Consider the following 20,562-nt stretch of genomic DNA (forward strand, 5'->3'; position numbering starts at 1 on the left):
TCTGAATAAGATAAAGGGTGTGCATGCTAAAGTTTTAGGATTTTCCCCCCTGTGTGAAGGGTCTAAGGGAAAATCATAAAGTGTTAAAAACTAAAATAAAAATATGGAAGAGAGTTTTCTAGGATCTCTTAGAGATTATTGAAAAATATCAGTTCTATAATTGAAAGGCACTGATTCTGGGCCCTCTTATTTATTGTGAGAATATTAAAAAAGAAATTTATTATTTAAAAAACCTAATTTCTAACTCTAAATGTCTGAGATTATTAAATACTAGTGACCTGGTGCACGGATTTGTGCACATTGAAAGGAAATTAATTAGAAGGTGGCCGGCAGAGCGGGACTGGGTGAGACAGGCCAGACATACCCTGGAGCCAACCTCCCGCATTCCCTCCCTGGCTTCTGTGGAGTGAGTGGGGTCCCTCTGGCAGGTGGCGTCCCTTAGCCTGGCCTGTGGGGATCGGTCTGAAACCGGCTCTCCTACATCCCCCAACAGGTCTCAGAATGCAAGAGGGTACTCTGCATAGTTCCTGTCGTACAGGGTGTGGAATGCAAATGCAAGTGAGCAGTAAACCAGATTCGGAGCCGACAGTGCCCCAGCAACAATAAAACCCACAGCTGAAGATGGAATTGCGTGGCCCTGCGAGGAATCGGGCTCCCTCCTCTCTGGTTTTGGAGTGCGTCACCCAAGAACTGCCACTGCCAAGTTACTGCAGCTCAGCATCTCCTGTGTTGAGCATCTGTTCCCTGGTGGTCAGTGCACATCATAATGACCAGTCAGACGGTCAGACACTTAGCATATTAACCTTTTATATATATATATATAGATACTCTTTGAAAAGAAAGTAATCTTTTTCTCTTCATCTTATATTTTCTTTTGAGTTGCTGTCTTTGAATTTCTCTCTTCAACATCAACCTTAATCCTACATTTCATCTTTAGAAACTGATGAAGTTCTAGTGGCATTAAGATAGCAAAATTGATCCTATCTGACTTCACAGTCTCCCTCACAAAAGGACTAACAAACAACTATTCATAGACAAGACACCATTATGAAAATTCTAGAACACATAGGTGGGGCTGAAGCACCTCCCTGGATCACACAGATGAAGAAACACTGCATTAGAAGGTAAGAGGAGTGACTACACTCTGACCGCATCACCACTGTAATGGCATAGCATCACCCAGAGAGGGCTCCCTTGATCCTATGCTTTCCCGGGGTTGGGGGGAGCCCAAGATGAACATCCAGCCCCCTCAGTATTGTGTGTCACTTCCCAGGAAGCTCATTTAGAACTCACCTCACAAGAATTATGGGGAGAATGTGTTGGGCTGGCTACTGGAGGTCAGATTGCGTTGGAGAAGCGGGACAGGGCCTGGATCCAGCAACCAGCACTTGAAACTTGGCAGACTTAGCTTCTTCTCACAGAAGCATCCAAGTCAAAGTCCAACCAGCAGCTTTTCCCACCTTTAGAGCCAAGATGACAGCTCTGTCTGGACGGGGAACTTGGTGTACAGTACTGCCTGATTTGGGACCACAAATGGCAAGTCTCATTGGCCTTGGAGCCCATTCTCACACCCCTCTACCCAAAGCAAGAACAGTACTTCATAGACACACTGACTGCTGAGTGTAACCCCCAGTTCTGCCTGACAGGAAGACTTGCCTAAGCACACTGAAGAAGCCCGCTGGAGCTCAGTTGGGATTTAACATCCTATGGGAAAAGACCTCCCAGCTAGGATCTTCATCGACAAGGTTATTCCTGACTCTGATGCACATTGAGCAGGACTTCAGGAAGGGTACCAAGTCCTAGCTGGGAATGATGTGGATTTCCAAGATATTGAGCACAGCCCGGGTGTTGAGATCCTGAAGAAAGCATGCCTGTTCATTTCTTTTGCTACATTTATCATTGCCAGAAAGAGAGGACTGTGCACCAGATAGTTGGAATTCACAGCCCTCCACATGGAATCTTCTAGGAAAAGCTTGCCAAGCCTCATGGAAGCCACTTGAGAAACTCTACTTTCAGTCCCACCCTAGCATAGTGGAGTGGGGAAGATGGGGAGACAGTAAGCCCTGCACTGAGCCTGCTAGTCAACTGTGTTACCTAAACTTTGCTATACTTTTATTTCCCTGGTTTTCTAGGTGAGCATCATTTCCTGAAAGGAGATGATGATGTCTAGGTATTGCCTAGCCTGTGGAGAACCCTATTTGAAAAGGCAACTGATATTTATTGAATACCATGTGCTAGGCAATTACACATATGTCATACCATTTTCATTAGAGTATAGAAACAAGTAGAAAAAGGAATTTGGAGATCTCCCATTTAATTTGTCTGGCTATCTCATCCCCTCCTTAGAGGACCAGCCTCTAACACTTCAGAGACTCCAATGGACCCTATTTTTTTCTCTGTTCTCTCCTTTTATTTACTCCTTCAAAATGTAAAACACTGTGCTGAAGAAGAATGACACACATAGACTGAAGGTGTATGGGTACCATAGGAAAGCAGGGATAGCTATACCTATATTAGACAAAATATACTTTAAGCTAAAAATGTAAAAAGAAAAAGAAATTCAGTATATGATGATAAAGCAGTTAATCTATCAAGAAGACATAACAATTTTCAGTATTTATGCATGCAACATTGAAGCACCTACACTTTTAAACCAAATCCTATATAATAAAAGCCCAGTGACCATAATGGTGTAACAACCAGAATGACCACTGGACAAGTCACTATGAGGTGCATTGACCACCTCTCAGTAACCTCCCCCAACAGCCCACAGGCTCTCATCACAGGATGGCAAACAAGGAACCAGGGTGGGTGGTGGCAGCAGGGCGGGACTGGGGACTGGTGAGGGGAACCGGGTGGGTGGCAGTGGTGGGGCAGGACTGGAGACTGGCGAGCGGGCAGAGATGGCCCTGATTGAGGGTTAGGCCTAGGGACCCTACCTGCACATGATTTCGTGTGCTGGGCCTCTAGTACTAATAGAAATAAAAGGAGAAACAAACACAATACAATAACTATTGTGGACTTTAGTACCCAACTCTCCACACTGGAAAAATTATCCAAAAGGAGAATCAATAAGGAAACAGTGATTTGCCATAACCGGTTTTGCTCAGTGGATAGAGCATCGGCCTGAGGACTGAAAGTTCCCAGGTTCGGTTCCGGTCAGGGGCATGTACCTTGGTTGCGGGCACATCTCCAGTGGGGGGTGTGCAGGAGGCAGCTGATCGATGTTTCTCTCTCATTAATGTTTCTAACTCTATCTCTTTCCCTTCCTCTCTGTAAAAAAATCAATAAAATATATTTTTTAAAAAAAGAAAGAAAGAAACAGTGCATTTGAACAGCACTATTGGCAAATTGACCTAACAGATATATAATAAACATTTTATCCAACAATAGCAGAATACACTTCTCAACAACATATAATACACTTCTCAAGACCACATGGAACATTCTCCAGGGTAAATAATAATTTAGACCATAAAACAAGTCTCAGACAATTTTAAAATTGTTAAAATAATTTCAAGTATCTTTTCTATCACAATGGTGTGGTAGAAATCAATTACAGAAAGAAAACTGAAAAATTCACAAACACACAGGAATTAAACATCATACTTCTGAGTAACCAATGGATCAAAGAACTTATAAGGTAAATAGAAAAGTATCCTATGACAAATGAAAATGGAAACACAATATACCAAAATTTATGGGATGCAGCAAAAGCAGTACTAAGAGGAAGGTTATAGCTATACATGTATACATCAAGAAAATAGAAAAATCTCTAACTTACACCTAAAGGAACTACAAAAAGAATAAATTAAGCCCAAAGTTAGGAGAATAAATAAAATAAAATGATTAGAGTGGAAATAAATGAATCAGAGAAGAGGAAAACAATAGAAAAGATTAATAAAAGTTAGTACTTTAAAAAGAAAAAAATAGAAAAACCTTTAGATAGACTAAGCAAGAAGAAACAGAACTCAAATTAATAAATTATAAATGAAAGGGGATACATTACCAATGGTATCACAAAAATACAAAGGATCATAAGAGACTGTGCACAATTCTATGCCAGCAAATTGAACAAGTTGGAAGAAATGAACAAATTCCTAGAAACATTCAAACTACCAGGTCTGAAATAGAAAGAAATAGAAAATCTGAACTGACCAATAACAAGTAAGAAGATTGAATTAGCAATCAAAAAATCTTCCAACAAAGAAAAACTGCACCAGATGCCTTCACTGGTGAAATGTAACATTTAAAGACTTAATGCCAATCATTCTCAAACCTTTTCTAAAACTTGGAACATTTAAAAAGTCACTTTATGAGACTGTAACACCCTGCTACCAAAGCCAGAGAAGGACACCACAAGAAAAGAAAATTTTAGGCCAATATCTCTGATGAATGTAGATACAAACATTCTCAACAAAACACTAGCAAACCAAATTTAGCAGCACAGTGATCAAGTAGGATTCATCTCATGCAAGGATGTTTCAACATATGTGAATCAATAAATGTGATAACATCACAGTAATAGAATTAAATTTAAAAATCATATTATAATCTTAATAGACACAAAAAGAGCACTTGCCAAAATTAAACATCCCTGCATGATAAAAATAATTCTCAACAAATTAGGTATAGAAGGGATATACCTCATCATAATAAAAGCCATATATGACATGCACAGGCAATATAATGCTCAATGTGAAAAGTTAAATTTTTTTTTCTAAGATCAGGAATAAGACAAGAAAGCCCTCTCACTACTCCTATTTGATACGGTACTGGGAATTCTAGCCAAAGCAATCAGGTAATAAAAATAAATAAAAGGCATGAAAATCAGACAAGAAGGAAGATTGTCTCTATTAGCCTCAAACAAGAGAGTCAGCCTATTCTTTGAAGTTTTGAAGCAAGGCATTGACCTCTTCTCTCTAGCTATGAAAGTCCTACATAGCATTTTCTTCCAATATAAGGCTGCTTTGTCTACATGGGAAATCTGTCATTTGGTGTAACCACCTTCATTAATTATCTTAGCTAGATCTTCTAGAAAACTTGTTGCAACTTCTATATTAGCAATTGCTGCTTTACCTTGCACTTTCATGTTACTGAGAGGGCTTCTTCCTTTAACCTCACAAATCAATCTCTGCTAGCTTCAAATTTTTCTTCTGCAGCTTCCTCACCTCTCTCAGCCTTCATTGAATTTATGAGTTAGGACCTAACTGTTAGGTCCTTGCTCTGAATTAAGCTTTAGCTTAAGTGAATGCATGGTTGGTTCGATCTTCTATACAGAATGCCAAAACTTTCTCCATATCAGCAATAAGGCTGTTTTGCTTTATCATTCATGTGTTCACTGAAGTAGACATTTTAATTTCCTTCATGAACTTTTCACTTGCATTTAAAACTTGGCTGTTTGGAACAAGAGGCTTAGCTTTCAGCTCATCTTGCTTTCCTCATGCCTTCCTCACTAAACTTAATACTTTTGTGCTTTTGATTTAAAGTGGGAGACTTGCACTTGAACACTGACAGGCCAGTATGTGGTTGTTAATTGGCCTAGTTTCCATATTGTTGTTTCTCAGGAAATAGAGATACACCAGAAGAAGGAGACAGATGGGGGAATGGCCAGTCAGTGGAGAAGTCAGAAAACACAAATTTATTGACTAAATTCACCATCTTAAATGGGCATGGCTCATGATGCCCCAAATTAATTACAGTAGTAACATCAAAGATCACTGACCACAGATTACATAACAAATATAATCATAATGAAAAAGTTTAAATATTGTGAGAATTACCAAAATGAGACACAAAGTGAGCAAATGCTGTTAAAAAACAATGCTAATAGATTTGCTCTATGCAGGATTGCCATAAACCTTCAATTTGTAGAACACGTATTATCTGTGAAGCACAATAAAATGAAGTATGCATCTATTGTATTAGCATACAAACTTACACATAGAACAAAATCTAAAACCCAGAAATAAACCTATGCATATATAGTCAAATAATATTTGACAGAGAGCCAAGAATACTTAATGGAGAAAGGATAGTCTCTTCAATGAATGTTGCTGGGAAAATTGGATATTCACATGTAAAGAATGAAACTAGCCCTAGCCGGTTTGGCTCAGTGAAAAGAGTGTCAGCCTGAGGATGAAAGGGTCCCAGGTTCCCATCAGGGTCAAGGGCACATGCCTGAGTGCGGGCTTGGTCCAATGTGCAGGAGGCATCCAATCAGTGATTCCCTCTCATCATTGATGTTTCTATCTCTCTCTTCCTTGCTCTTCCTCTCTGAAATCAATAAAAAAATATTTTTAAAAAAGAATGAATCTTGACCCCTATCTTACATCATTCACAAATATCTACTTGAAATGCTTAAATGTAAGACCTGAAGCCATAACATTTCTAGAAAAAAACATAAGGAATAAAGTTTTTGACATGGGTCTGGGAAATTGTATTTTTAATATGACACCTAAAGCATAAGCAACAAAAATAAACAAGTGATACTATATCAAACAAAAAAACTACACAGCAAAAGAACCCATCAACAAAATGAAAGCAGAAATGGCAGAATGGGAGAAACTGTTTGCAAACTACACATCTGATATGGTGTTAATAGCCAAAGTATATAAAAACTCATAAAATTCAATAGCAAAACAACCTTACAAATAACCTAATTTAAAAATGGACAAAAAACCTGGACAGATGTTTTTCCAAAGAAGATATTCAAATGACCAACTGGTAAATAAAAACATCAAAATGTGCTCAGTCTCACTAATTATCATAAAAATGCAAATCCAACCACAATGAGATATTAATCTACACATGTTAGAGTTTCTATCATTACAATATAAGAGATAATAAATGCTGGTGGAAAAAAAAAGAAATACTGATAAGGATGTGAAGAAAAAGTTACACTTGTGTGCTGTCAGTGGAAATGTAAATTTGTGCATCCAATATGGAAAACAGTATGGAGTTTCCTCAAAAAAGTAAAAATAGAATTACCATATGATTTAACAATCCCACATCTGGGTATATATCTGAAGAAAATGAAATTACTGTCCCAAAGAGATATCTGCATCTCCATGTTCGTCGCACCATTATTTGCAATAGCTAAGACATAGAAACAATCTAAGTGTCCACTATTTGATGAATGGATACAGAAAATGTATATGTAAACACAATGAATTACCATTTGGCTGTAAAAATGAATGAAATTCTACCATTTGCAACTTGGAGGGAACTTGAGGGCACTATGTTAAGTGAAATAAGTCAGACAGGGAAAGGCAAATACTGAGTATTCTCATTTAAAATGTTCAACCTAAGAAAACTAAACTCATAGAAACAGAGATCAGATTTGAGGTTGCCAGAGATGAGGGCTGAGGGTGGATTAGATAAAGGTGGTAAAAAATGTGCAAACTTCCAATTATAATATGTCTAAGTTCTGGAGATTTAATGTTTAACATGATGACTTTAGTTAATGATATTGTATTGTAATTTGAAAGTTGCTGAGAGATTTTAAAAGTTCTCATCATAGCTCAGGCATCACGTCTCAGCAATTGAGCATCGACCTATGAACCAGAAGGTCATCATTTGACCTATGAACCAGGAGGTCACGGTATCGATTCCCAGTCAGGGCACATGCCTGGGTTACAGGCTCAATTCCCAGTGTTGGGCATACAGGAGGCAGCCAATCAATGATTTTCTCTCATCATTTGATGTTTCTATCTGTCTATCCCCCTTCCCCTCTGAAATAAAGAAAAATATTTTTTTAAAGTTCTCATCACAATGAAAAATATTGTAACTGTGTATGGTCATGGATGTTAACTAAACTTATTGTGCTAATCATTTTGCAATACAGTTTACCCTTGAACAACATGGGGATTAGGGGTGCCAACAAATCAAAAATCCACAATAAAAAATCCATGTATAACGTAAGGTGGCCCTCTACATCCAAGAATTCCCAACTGCTAATGGAAAATACTGTCTTTGATCCATGGTTTACTGAATCCACAGATGCAAAACCTGAGGATGCAGAGTACCAACTGTATATTTATTGAAAAAAATCTATATATAAGTAGACTTGCACCAATCAAGCCTGTGTTAAGGGGTCAACTATATATACATATATCAAATCATGTTGTATAATTAAAGGTTTATAATGTTATATGTCCATTATATCTCAACAAAATTTGAGGAATAAAAAGAAACTGAGTTTTAGTTTCTTTGTATGGATAATATTATGTGATCATAAATACATCATTTCCCTAATTTTTTTTTTTTCAAATCACCTCCTTTATCATTTGAGAGGTGGAGTGCTAATTGAGAAAGGGGATAATAGCAGGATTAGAGAATTAGGGGAAAAACAACTTAGATTTGTGGAATCTTGCTAAAGTTATTATTTTTAGAAAATATCTTTAAAGAAAAATATCACTATCATTTTTACATAAGAATGCTATCAATTTTTTGGAAAAAACAATGCCTTAATGTACTTTATTGGCCTTATTCAGTGTATTAGAGAAATTTTTCAGGCATTATCATTATCAATATGAGCTAGATAATACCTGAAATTTAGCATGACCTTTCTGGTGGTAGTCATTCTGTGAGTGAGGTGCTGTGATTATAAGCACAAGCTTTTGTGAAAAGAGTGTTCACCCAAAGCAGGGAGAAAAGGCATGCAATTTGAGCATTGACAGTCTGGAGGTACATTGCTACTGCAATCATATAGGATGGTTGGCTTCAAGTAATGTCACTCTAAAAATAATTTATCTGTAGGATATATATGTGTAGTAGGAATTTATGTATGCTAATATTTTACCCTTAATGAAATAAAGTCAATAATATACTCTCTGAAATGAATTTAGTATTATAGTTGTCAAAAGAGATTGTATTATTTGGCCAAAAGGCTAAGCTTGCAAAATTAGGGAGGCATGGAACAGACTGACATACCTCTTTGTGGGGTTGAGGGGACAAGAAGAGATAAACCAAAGAACTTATATACTAATATGCATAGCCCATGGTTACAGGCAATAGGATAGTGAAGACCTCAGGGGTGGTAAGAGTTGGGAGGAGGGGAGCAAGGGGGAATGGAAGATATCTATAATACTATCAACTAACTAACTAACTAACTAATAAAATAAACAAAGAGACCTCCATATGCAGGGGCTTATATGAGATCAGAGTTTATTTCTCTCTGACATACTGGCTGCAGAAGAGTGCTTTTGTGTTGAAGTATCTCCCACACCGTGGAAAAGGAAGGTTCCACACATTTTATGAGGCATCCATCCTTCTGCTCAACCCTGGCCAGAATAAAGACATGTGGCTCTCCAAGCTGTAAGAGGAGCTAGAAAATAGAGTTCCTATCTGGGTAACTATGCAATCAAGTGAAACTAAGACACTTGCTTATTAAGAAGAGGAAAAGGGAAACTGATAGACAACCAGCAGTTTCTGCTACTTAACATTCAATGGTTTTTTGTTGAACAAATGAATGCCATTATTTGACATTTGTTTAAGATCCAGGACAGTAATACAGGGTGACTTCCCAATTAAAGCAGGATAGTTTTTCTGAGATAGTATGACATAGTTTTAATAAATATTTGCATTAAGAATCAATAGGAGAATTCCCTCATAAATGTTCTTTTTCTCATTAACAATAAATAACATATTTTGTTCTTTTTGTATGACTACTTAATGGGGTACTAAAAATATTTCTATAGTTAAGGAGGAAACAAAATAAGTACATAAAAGTGTGTTTGAGATTGTCAAGGGAATTCCATATACATACCTATCCTGAGACTTATTGTGAAGACAAGAACCAATATTCTATCACCTGTTATTACCCATGGAGAGTTTCCCCAATTCTTTTTTTTTTTTTTTTAATCTTTCCAAACCAATTGCTTTGTTCTCACTAAGATCACTTGGTACATGCTTATCATGTCAGCTGAAGGAGATGTCAACCCCAGGCCCTATGCCGTATCTCTGTCTGTATTTCATAACATCTAGCAAGGCTGTGGTTGCTTAATTAATTCAGGGCAATATTACTAAAAATTAAATAACATGGACAATCCACTTTAAGAAAAGTAGCAGTAAGTGATATGCTTTCCTTCACCAAACCTTGTTTAAATTAGCAATGTTCATTTTCTAGTTTGTTAGCCAGTCTGAATTGAAATTCAGTTCACTCTATCTTAGTCATTACCTACACATTATGCACCGCTCTGCCAAAGGCTTTCAAATACCCTTATTTATATGCGGCCTTTGGGCTTCCCAACACTATTATAAAAGTAAGCTGACCTAGAGATGCTCATGTTTTCTCTAAGGGACTGAAATGTCTGCCTATATAGGCAATATTAAGGACAACGATTATTTAAGTTCTGAAGTGGAGCGTTAACCAAATTGCATATATCATATGGATATAGAAATTCAAACAAAGAAAATCTTAGAAAATAATAAAAGTAAAGAGAGATAACAAAAAAGTTGATCAAATTTTAATCTAAAAATATCCTATTAATTTTAATTAACTTATTTTTCTAATGCTATATTAAAGTTAAATCATTTTAGCAACATTATTAGTTTATTGTGTTTCATTTTCTCTATTCACATGCTGAATCCACCCCTTTGAAGTAATTAGCATAATCACTAACATTATAAAATCATTTCCTCACTCCAAATAAATGACCATCAAACTGGTGCCTACTCTCTATATTCAGAAATGCTTAAATAGTTCATTATTACCCAAATGACTATGGGGAAATGCTGTGCATAAGATGAAAGGAATAATGACTCATACCCCCCACAATGAAGATAAAACTCTCCCACATAAGAATTAATTCACTGTAAAATATCTGAGTAGCAGGAAGATAATTGAAAAGGCTAAAAATAAAATTGAATGCAATAGGTAATCTAAAGGTCATGAGACTTGTCACTAAACAATTAGAAGATTTTTAAATTTCAATAGGTTTTACAAATATTACTGTAGTTTATATTCTGAATATAGATTATTTTTAAATTGAGTTTTCTTGTATCTAAATGTACACCTAATAAAAATATTTTATATGCTGTAAGCGTTCCCCTATCATATAACATTGATAAAAAACATAAAGGTCATAAGACTTACCACAAACATTCAGAGATTTTTTAAATTTTGGTAAGGTTATATTTTATGAATATGACTATAGTTATGTGTTATGAATATGTCTATGAATTCAGAACAACTTTTAAGTGGTGCTTTATCTATCTAAATGTACATCTAGTGAAAATATTTTTATGTTACATGTTTCACATTTCTCATCACACTAAGTCTAAAAGAAATCTGACAGTACCCATTTAACTATCCAATAATAATAATATATTCTGTTGATAATAGGTCTTATTGATTTTGAAATCTGAACTTAAATTATCTGAAACAAATGAGGACAAATGAGGAAGATATTATTCCGAAGTTTATAGATATAAACAAATTTGCTTAAAGGGAGACATGTTGATTTGCATAGCATCACACATGGATTAGTAATTCTGATTAATGACAGAAGTTAGATTTTATAATACTGACATCAGAACCTATATCTAAGCAAAACTGCCAAGGAAAGTGCTTACTTGTAGCATATTTTCTCTTTTGTGTGCATCTATTTTTTCTTAAATACATCCTGAGTCCATGTTGATCCCTGGCATCCTGGTACCCAGGACCCATGCACATTGGCATGTATCCATTAAGCTGTAAGCCTGATTTGGTTGGCATCCATATAAAAAACCAGACAGATGATAAAGTACTTTGAAAATCATCTGTGCTGCACACACTCTCAACCAAGTCCCTCCTGTCATTGGAGATTCTAAGGAATCTATGAAATAAAGGACAGTCTGATCTCAAGGTTGTCTAAAGGGAAATTTAATTATAAAGAAATAGCAAATGACATAACATTGCCAATACATAACATAAAAAATTCCTTATGTTGATAAAATTTATAATAGCATTTAAGATTCGCCTCCTCTACAGCTCCACATATTCCTAGCTACAAAATGATAATGTGTCTTGTTTTTATAGGTTTGGTGGAGATTTTTCATCTCAAGTCCTTCCTGATCTCTGAGATTCTTTCTTCTGCTAACCCTGATCCCTGAAATGAAAAGCACCAACTAGTTGTTAGCTCACTAATTACAGATTTCATATTTGCTCTCAATTCACTGGAAAATATTGACTGCCACTTACCATCTCTGTTATACATAAAAATCACAAGTTGCTTAGCTTCCCTTACTAAATAAATGTTAGAAGCATGCTTAGGACATTATCTCCCAGTTGGCTATCTCTTGAGTTCACTCTCAGGTGAAACACCAAGGACTAGGAAATGGGTCAGGGATGAATCCTATTTCATCAACATCTGAAAGCTTTCATCTAGTAGAACATCCAGTCCTCCTTTCATAGCAAAACAGATCCCTCCCAGGAAAGTTATTAGTCCAAAGGCCAAACTCAAGTTCCCGTGGCGATACTTCTAGTGCCATGAGTCCTGGGTTAAGTGAGGTAAATAATGGATGGTCTGTTCACTGGGAAATTTATTTCAGCCCTCTCAAAAAGCAGATGAAAATTTTAACCCACTCACATCTGATCTTAGTTTGGAGCCATCTTTCTTTCCCTCAAAGAACAGAAACTAAATTTCAGGCTAGTTAAATCATTTCCCAATTCAGTGTGCAACAAGAACTTGAAAATTATATGATGAGTCACTGTTCTGACCTTCTGCCCTGATATAGATGACTACCTAAGTTATTTATCTTCCAAATCCAAATAATCAGGTTATAGCATTTAACCTTATGCTGGGAGGGGTGGGGGATTCATAGAATGAGCCTCTTTGGGGCTTTGATTTTATGTATGTGTATACACACACACACACACACACACACACACACACTCACACTGGTTTCTCTTTTAGTTCAGCTAATGGAGACCTCTGGTAGAACAGAGGACTGGAACAGAATGAGGTCAGGGGGTGTATGTCCCAAGTTCTTCCCTTACTGGGCTACTAGCTGGCCATGGCTGCACTTCTCTACGGAAGGCCACAGCTCCATCTGGCTGCCCTCTCCTACAGCTTGGGGTCACTGCAGTTCTCTTAACCTTGCCATACCTTCATGAAAAGTCCCTACTTTCATTTTCTTGCTTGAGTGTGCCACCTCCCTCCTGCCTCACCTACCTTTAGTTACAGAACTTTATTTCAATAATATGATACGGTGATTAAATTTGTTCTGGAATATATTGTTCACATCATTTTACTATAGAAAATTAGCAGTACAATTTGGTCAATTTATTAGAATTAATTGTAAAGGATCAGTTTTCTATAACTCCCAAAACAGTCAACTGGTGAAAATTTGCCTTGGCATGTATCAGCCAATAAAATAAGATTAAAATTTTAAAGTAAATAGGAGAAGATGAGAGCTAACATATATTTTTCAGTGCTCAGTGTACTAGGGAATTCCATACTGTATACTTTAATCATTATAACAACTATAAGAATTAGAGTTAGTATAAAATCAGAGCAAATATTTAAAAGCTAACCTTACCCTGAGATAATGCCACCATATTCGTGCTGCCACCATTCAAAGGGGTCAATACACATTTTCTATCTTCATTATTTACTATCAAAAGATCCGAGAAGCTGGAATAAACAGGAATTTATGAAAATTCAGCAAACACTATAATCATTGCTGCCTCAAAGCTGTCCCTTTGAGGGCTGCTATGGTCTGAAAGTTTGCATCCCCTTCAAATTGATAATGTTGAAATTCTAACCCTCCAAGGTAATGGTATTAACAGGTAGGGGCTTTGGGAGGTACTTAAGTCTTAAAGATGGAGCCCTCATGACTGAGACCAGCTGGGACTTTGAATTTGGACATCCAGCCTCCTGAACTGTGAGAAATAAATTTCTGCTGTTCATAAGCTACTCAGTCTGTGGTACTTTGTTATAGCAACCTGAATACTCTTAGATGGTGACCCTCTCAGTCCCAACCAGTTCTCTTGAATTCTGGTATCAGCTTCTCAGCCTAATCCTTCTCAAGTGTCTGAGATCAACCAACCACTTCCATGAGGTTGAGGAGGAGGAGGTTAGCTCCACCGGCTACAACAGCGATCATCTCTCCATAGTCCTTCCTAATTAGAAACCATTATCTTCTTAAGCTGAAGCCACTGGTTCTTCTATAACAGTGAAAATTAATATTCTGCATTTTAGAATCAGGATGCAAAGTACATGTTGTATCTTAGCGAAGCCACAGATTTTATATACAACTAGAGGCCTGGTGCACAAAAATTTGTGCACTCGGGGGTAGAAGGTCCCTCAGCCAGGCCTGTGCCCTCTCTCAGTCTGTGACCCCTCGGGGGTGACCACTGGCTGGCTTAGGCCTGCTCCCCAGGGGATTGGGCCTAAGATGGCAATGAGACATCCCCCTGGCAGGCCGGCAGCCCTCGGGGGATGTCCACTTGCCAGCGGGGAGCAGACCTACGCTGCAGTCAGACATCCTTAGTGCTGCAGAGGAGGCAGGAGACGCTCCCACCGCCACTGCTGTACTGGCAGCCATCAGTCTGGCTTGTGGCTGAGCAGAGCTCCCCCCGTGAGAGCGCACTGACCACCAGGGAGCAGCTCCTGCATTGAGCGTCTGCCCCCTGGTGGTCAGTGTGTATCATAATGACCAGTCATTCCCAGTCGTTCTGCTGTTAGGGTCAGTTTGTATATTACCCTTTTACAATATAGGATAGAGGCCTGGTGCATGGGAGGGGGCCGGCTGGTTTGCTCTGAAGGGTTTCCTGGATCAGGGTGAGGGTCCCGCTTGGGTGCCTGGCCAGCCTGGGTGAGGGGCTGATGGCTGTTTGCATCTGGTCACACCCCCTTCAGGGTGGGGGTCCCCACTGGGGTGTCTGGCCAGTCTGGGTGAGGGGCTGAGGGCCATTTTCAGGCTGGCAGGCAACTGAAGCTCCCAGCCTCTTTTTCTTTTCTTTTTCTTTTTCTTTTTCTTTTTATTCTGGGATTTATTTACCTTCTATAGCTGTCACTGGAGCTGAGAGCCGTCTCCAGCTCTGAGGCCGGGGCTGGCAGGAAGCAGGTATCTGGGTTTGTTTAGCTTCTATAATTGAAACTCTGTTGCCATCACTGGTGCTCTAAGCTCTGAGTCCGCTGCTGCCAGCTGAAAGCAGGTACATGGGGTTTGTTTAGCTTCTATAATTGCAACATTGTTGCATCCGGAGCTCAGAGCAGGCTGCGGCAGGCGGGGAACCTTGGCTTCCTCTGTCACTGGAGCAAGCAAGCCTCATGTTCGCTTCAGCTGCTTGGCTGCCAGCCGCCATCTTTGTTGGCAGTTAATTTGCATATCCTGTTGATTAGCCAATGGGAAGCATAGTGGAGGTATGGTTAATTACCATGTTTGTCTATTACTAGATAGGATATTACCTCTGGCATATTCACTACAGTGCAAAAATCCAACACAAATGTTTTTCTATCATTTTCCCCCAATTATTTCCATTAGCAAATGTTTAGTCCAGCTAAAGGATTCCCAGCTCTCCCCTGTCACGTTAATGAGCAGGCCCCTAACCCACATCTCTCTTCCTTTGCTCTGTGATTGTGAGACACTGAGACTCTCCCACAGTTCAGGTTCCCACAGCACTTTTCTTCCCTGCAGTGTCTGACCTTCTTCTGGGTCTGCTCATTTAACGTTGGCCCCACCCACAACAGGACAAGGTACTTGAGCATGTTGCCTTTCCATTCTCTCACTGCTCCCATCTCACCTCAGCACCATGACAGCATTTATCCATCTGCTGACTTCTTCCTCTGCTACTCCCACAGCTCATAGGAGTGGGTGGAGATGAGGCATCCCTGTTATGCCTCAGCCTTTCCCTTAGCTTAATTGCAAATGACCATATTGATTTCAGGAGGGCAGAGTGTCCAGTCAGCATCCCCTGAGAAGACTGTCTGAAAGGGTTTAGCCTTTTCCACTTTCCATTTAAGGATTCATTTTCCTTTTCTCTTGGGATGTGCTGTTGCAATCAATCTCTCTAAATCTGTGTGTTCTCCCCTTCCTTTTAATATTCCTACTTCTATCTCTATTTTTTCTTTATTCTCCCATTTTCTTTCTCTTTTCCTCTGTTTCTTCTTCCTTCTTCCATTTTCTCTTTCTCCTTTACATTCTTCACTTTTGTTTTCTTCTGGGCAAAACAGTAAACAAAAATGTTAAGAAAATTTTAAAATGTAACAATTAAGAGGTGAACCTTAAAGGCTTGATAGCCTGTAGTTGGAAAGATGTATTTTAAAGAGATAAGGCACGTAACAAAAAGAACCATGCCATGGAAGAAGGCATACTAAAGAAAATGCATAATTGCTAATGCTATAAATTTGATGAATGTGCTTCATTTTCTACATATACTGGTAAGCAAATACACCTTAGGTTGCATACAACCTAGGAGGAAGTTTTTTCACACCTTCAACATCTCATTTCCTTTAAAAGTAGCTTTACCCATACTAAAAAGTAAATTCTACATATTCTTGTCCACATATTTATTTTATTCAAAATAAGGGTATCAAATGCATGACATAGTCCTCACACTTTTCTCCCAACACCCATGTAGTATTTGCTAATCATTCACTGTTATTTTTCCATTTGAGCTTAGAAGCAGCTTCTGTTTTTCTCAAAATAGTAATGCAAGCATCTTCTACCAGTTGATAGAGAATATCAGCAGTGGAGAAGACTATTTTTCATTCCTGCAAAACAAATTTAGTCACCAGATATTAACCATGATCATCTCCACATATCGCATTATGGGTTGTCATTTATGCTTTTCTAAATTATCAGAATGTGCCATAATGATTATGTATGACATTAATAATCAGATACAAGTTTAGTTTTAATTAAGTAATTAATTGACCATCCTATATAATTTGAAGACAGTTACCAACATGTAGATTTCATTCTGACAATAACAAAGTCATATAAATTATATGAACAATTCTTTTTATCTTACCCTCTTCTCTAAGTATAAACATCCTTGGTAATCATATTTAATTATTTAATTTTAAAAACATAAAAACTAGGATTGATTTTTCAAAGATAGTTTAAGACATTTGATATTATTTGTATGGGAGTAAAGAGGGAAAGGGGAATGACAAAGCAAGCTGCATTGCCATTAGCAGAAACTTGCAAGTAGATCATAAGGGACTATAAAGAAAGAAATGTCTTTAAGGGGAAAATATTTCATTTCTATTTCACCTGATATATCTTCAAATTAGCTTCAATAAAACACTTGGAAAATGTTAGTTAACATTCAGACGTAATAATATTACCTTAGCTTAAAGTGTGTGTGTTTACATATGCATGTGAACTTCCATCTCATTAGTTACATTTACCTTGATATTTACCTGGACTTTTGTAATGGCATTTATACTTAACAATTTATTCTTAACACATATCCTACAATGTTATTCTCAAAAGAAGCTCTTTAGTAAATATTGGTCAAGGATAAGAAATCTGTCAAGGAAGCTAATATTAGCCTTGGGTTTTAGCAAATTCTTTTAATTTCTATATAAAGTATTAGGAACCATTAGAATTTGGTGTTTAAGTTATATGTCTCATGAAAAATCCTGGGAATGATATCAAACCTATGTGGGAATTTTGAATAATATTATGATATGTCAGTGTGAGACATGGCTTACTAAAATGACTTAACTACATTTCACTTACCTGATACTCCTACTCACCAACCTAAAATTGTAAGGCAGAGCCCTAAATAGTTAAATAAAAGTCACAAAGTTTATGCATTTATTTGACAAAAATTTTTAGTATTTTTTACTGCTAGATCTTGTGTTTCTTAGAATGTGTACAAGATAGATACGTTCCCTGCCTCATAGAGCATGCGAATCAGTGAAGAAACAGAGGAATAAATGGCCAACTATAATGCAATGTGTTAGTATTTACTATATGATGATTCATGATTGTGTTACATTAATATCACCTGGAGGGATTTTTAAAATACACATTCTCAGGACTCTGCTCCAGGTGTCCTGAATCAGAACCATGTGTTAGCATGCCAGGGGAGCCAGAAGAAACAGCTCATTTCTTAGGGAAAGTAGGTCTCAAAGGGAATGGGAAATTATCAGGGAGGGGCTTGGCTGAGGCTGCTCTCAGGGCAGGTCCAGGGCAGTGTGTGGGTGGAGGAAGATAACAAATAAAATGAGAATGGGAGAAGAGTGTTATGATCTGAGGGAGCAGCATGCATGACCCCTTAAATGTGAGCAAGCATTTACTATGTTAACGTCATACATGCAATGTGGAGGAATGCAGGAGTGTGGACATAGTTGAGAGAAGCAAAACTAGTGAAGTAAGCTCTAGCTCATGCAGGACCTTGGAAGATTTAAACTATTTTAAAGAATTTAGACTATTTTTATGGAAATCAGCAGAGGAGAAATTTGCTCAGGATCACCAATATGATGTTTCCAGCTTGGGCAATGGTGTAGATGCTATTAATATCCACTGATGTATAGTGCACAGAAGAAAGAGTAGCTTTGGGGGAAGGTAAGAAATTCAATTTTGAACACAATTTTGAAATTCCTGTATTTACCATCTAGTAGCAATTAATGTCTATAAAACCCGCACAAAAGTTAAGTCACTGATCATTTGTTTAACATATATTAACTGAGTACTTCCTCTGTGTGCTACACTGTGTGCTAAATCTAGAGACGCAACAGTGACTAAGAGGAGACATGGTGTCCACCTTTGTGGACCATGAATGTGGATGTTGATTGAAATCCCAGGAGTGCAAGGGATCATCCAAGAATGAGGTGTGATTAAAATGTATAAAGAGCCTTGGCCTGTGTGGCTCAGTATTTGGATCATCACTGGTTGTTTGGATCATCATGGGTTCTATTCTTGGTCAAGGGTATGTACCTGGCTTCTGGATTTGATCCCTGGCCCTGATCTGGGCGCATACAGGAGGCAACAGGTCGATATGTCTCTCTCAGGTTGGTCTCTCTCTCTCTCTCTCTCTCTCTCTCTCCCTTTCTTTTCCTTCTCCTTCCCCTTCCCTTTCCTCTTCCTCTTCCTCTTCCTCTTCCTCTTCCTCTTCCCCTTCCCCTTCCCCTTCCCCTTTCCCTTCCCCTTCCCCTTCTTCTTCTCCTTCTCCTTCTCCTTCTCCTCCTTCTCCTTCTCCTTCTCCTTCTCCTTCTCCTTCTCCTTCTCCTTCTCCTTCTCCTTCTCCTTCTCCTTCTCCTTCTCCTTCCCCTTCCTCTTCCTCTTCCTCTTCCTCTTCCTCTTCTTCTTCTTCTTCCCTCTCTAAAAAATCAATGGAAAAAATACCCTCCAGTGAGGGCTAACAACAACAAAATGGTATCAGGTTCGATTTCTGATCAGGCCACATACCCAGGTTTTGTGTTCAATCTCTGGTTGGGGTGCATGGGGAGGCAACTGATCAATGTTTCTCCCTCACATCTATGTTTCTCTCTCTCTTTCTCTCTCTCTCTCTCTCTCTCTCTCTCTCTCTCTCTCTCTCTCCTCTAAAAAAATCAATAAAAATAAAAGAAAATGCATAAATAATTTAGATGATGAGTAACACACAGGAAGCACTGTATCGATGTTAACTACAAAACAAGCAAAAATAAAAGAGTGATCATCGCAAAACAGAGAATTAAAATAGGATAAAGGGCAGCTGACCAAGTGATCCAAAAATCAAAGGCCCCTTTGAGAAATGAATGACATTAACCAATAAAAAAGCCATTGGTATGAATATCAGGGAGAAGAGCAATGAGAGGCAGAGGGACTCGCTAATGTGAACACCCTGAAATGGGAGAGAGTGCACAGGAGGATCCGATGTTGGACTCTTAAAGCCTGCTTAATGCACTTGAATGTTAGCCTAAAAGGGAGGCAAAAATGTTAGATGGTTTTAAGCAGGGAGTTACTTGATCTAATTTATAATTTTGAAAATACTACTTTGGCTGTTGTGTGGAGAATTGATTTTGAAAGAGAAAGAGTGAAAGCAGGGAGAGTTTTAAGAGCCTTTTTCAGTCCCCCAAGCAAGAGATGGGGATGGCTGTGTGTAGAAGTGATTGGACTTGGTTTATTTTCTGACAGTGGAGAAAAATTGACTTGCTGATGAATTAAATGTAGAGGAGCGAAGGAAAAAGAGGAAAAAAGCTAATTCCTAGTTTGGGGAAGCAGTTGTGGAGGGTATGCTCGATACTGAGAAGCATAAACTAGCAGGAGAGCAGGATATTTGAGCTCTTCACAAACTCTCATGCTTGATAATATCTTGTTGTTTCTGCAAATACAGTGTAAACTACTTGAGGAGAAAGACCATGGTTTCTACGATAAATGGTTTATCCTGCGTTTTCCAATGGTTTTGGAAATGGCAGTATAAAAACAAGAAGTGCTATGTGAATAAATGAAACAAGGAGAAAACGTCCCTATGTGGAAAATAAGGCCACTACTTTCATGCATTGTTTTTTACTTCTTAATTTTACTGTGGTCCCTTAGAATATTAATGTCTACCATGGAGTACTTGGTCTTTATTTACTAAAATATCAATTTAAAAAGCTGTAGCTCTTCAGTGCATTTAAAGAAAAACAAAACATA

At 38.0% G+C, this 20,562-nt stretch overlaps 1 protein-coding gene across 1 annotated transcript; it reads left to right on the forward strand.

Moving 5' to 3' along the window:
- Positions 1–1,047: 1,047 nt before the first annotated feature.
- Positions 1,048–1,966, forward strand: PDZD11 (PDZ domain containing 11). Its single transcript, XM_070403727.1, is given in 4 exon segments — positions 1,048–1,124; positions 1,647–1,729; positions 1,732–1,860; positions 1,863–1,966. Coding segments are annotated over 4 exon segments (393 nt in total).
- Positions 1,967–20,562: the final 18,596 nt, after the last annotated feature.

Source organism: Myotis yumanensis, unplaced genomic scaffold (assembly GCF_028538775.1).
Source record: "Myotis yumanensis isolate MYYU_CA2020_CCGP unplaced genomic scaffold, mMyoYum1.0.hap1 SCAF_2, whole genome shotgun sequence".
Classification (NCBI taxonomy): Eukaryota; Metazoa; Chordata; class Mammalia; order Chiroptera; family Vespertilionidae; genus Myotis; species Myotis yumanensis.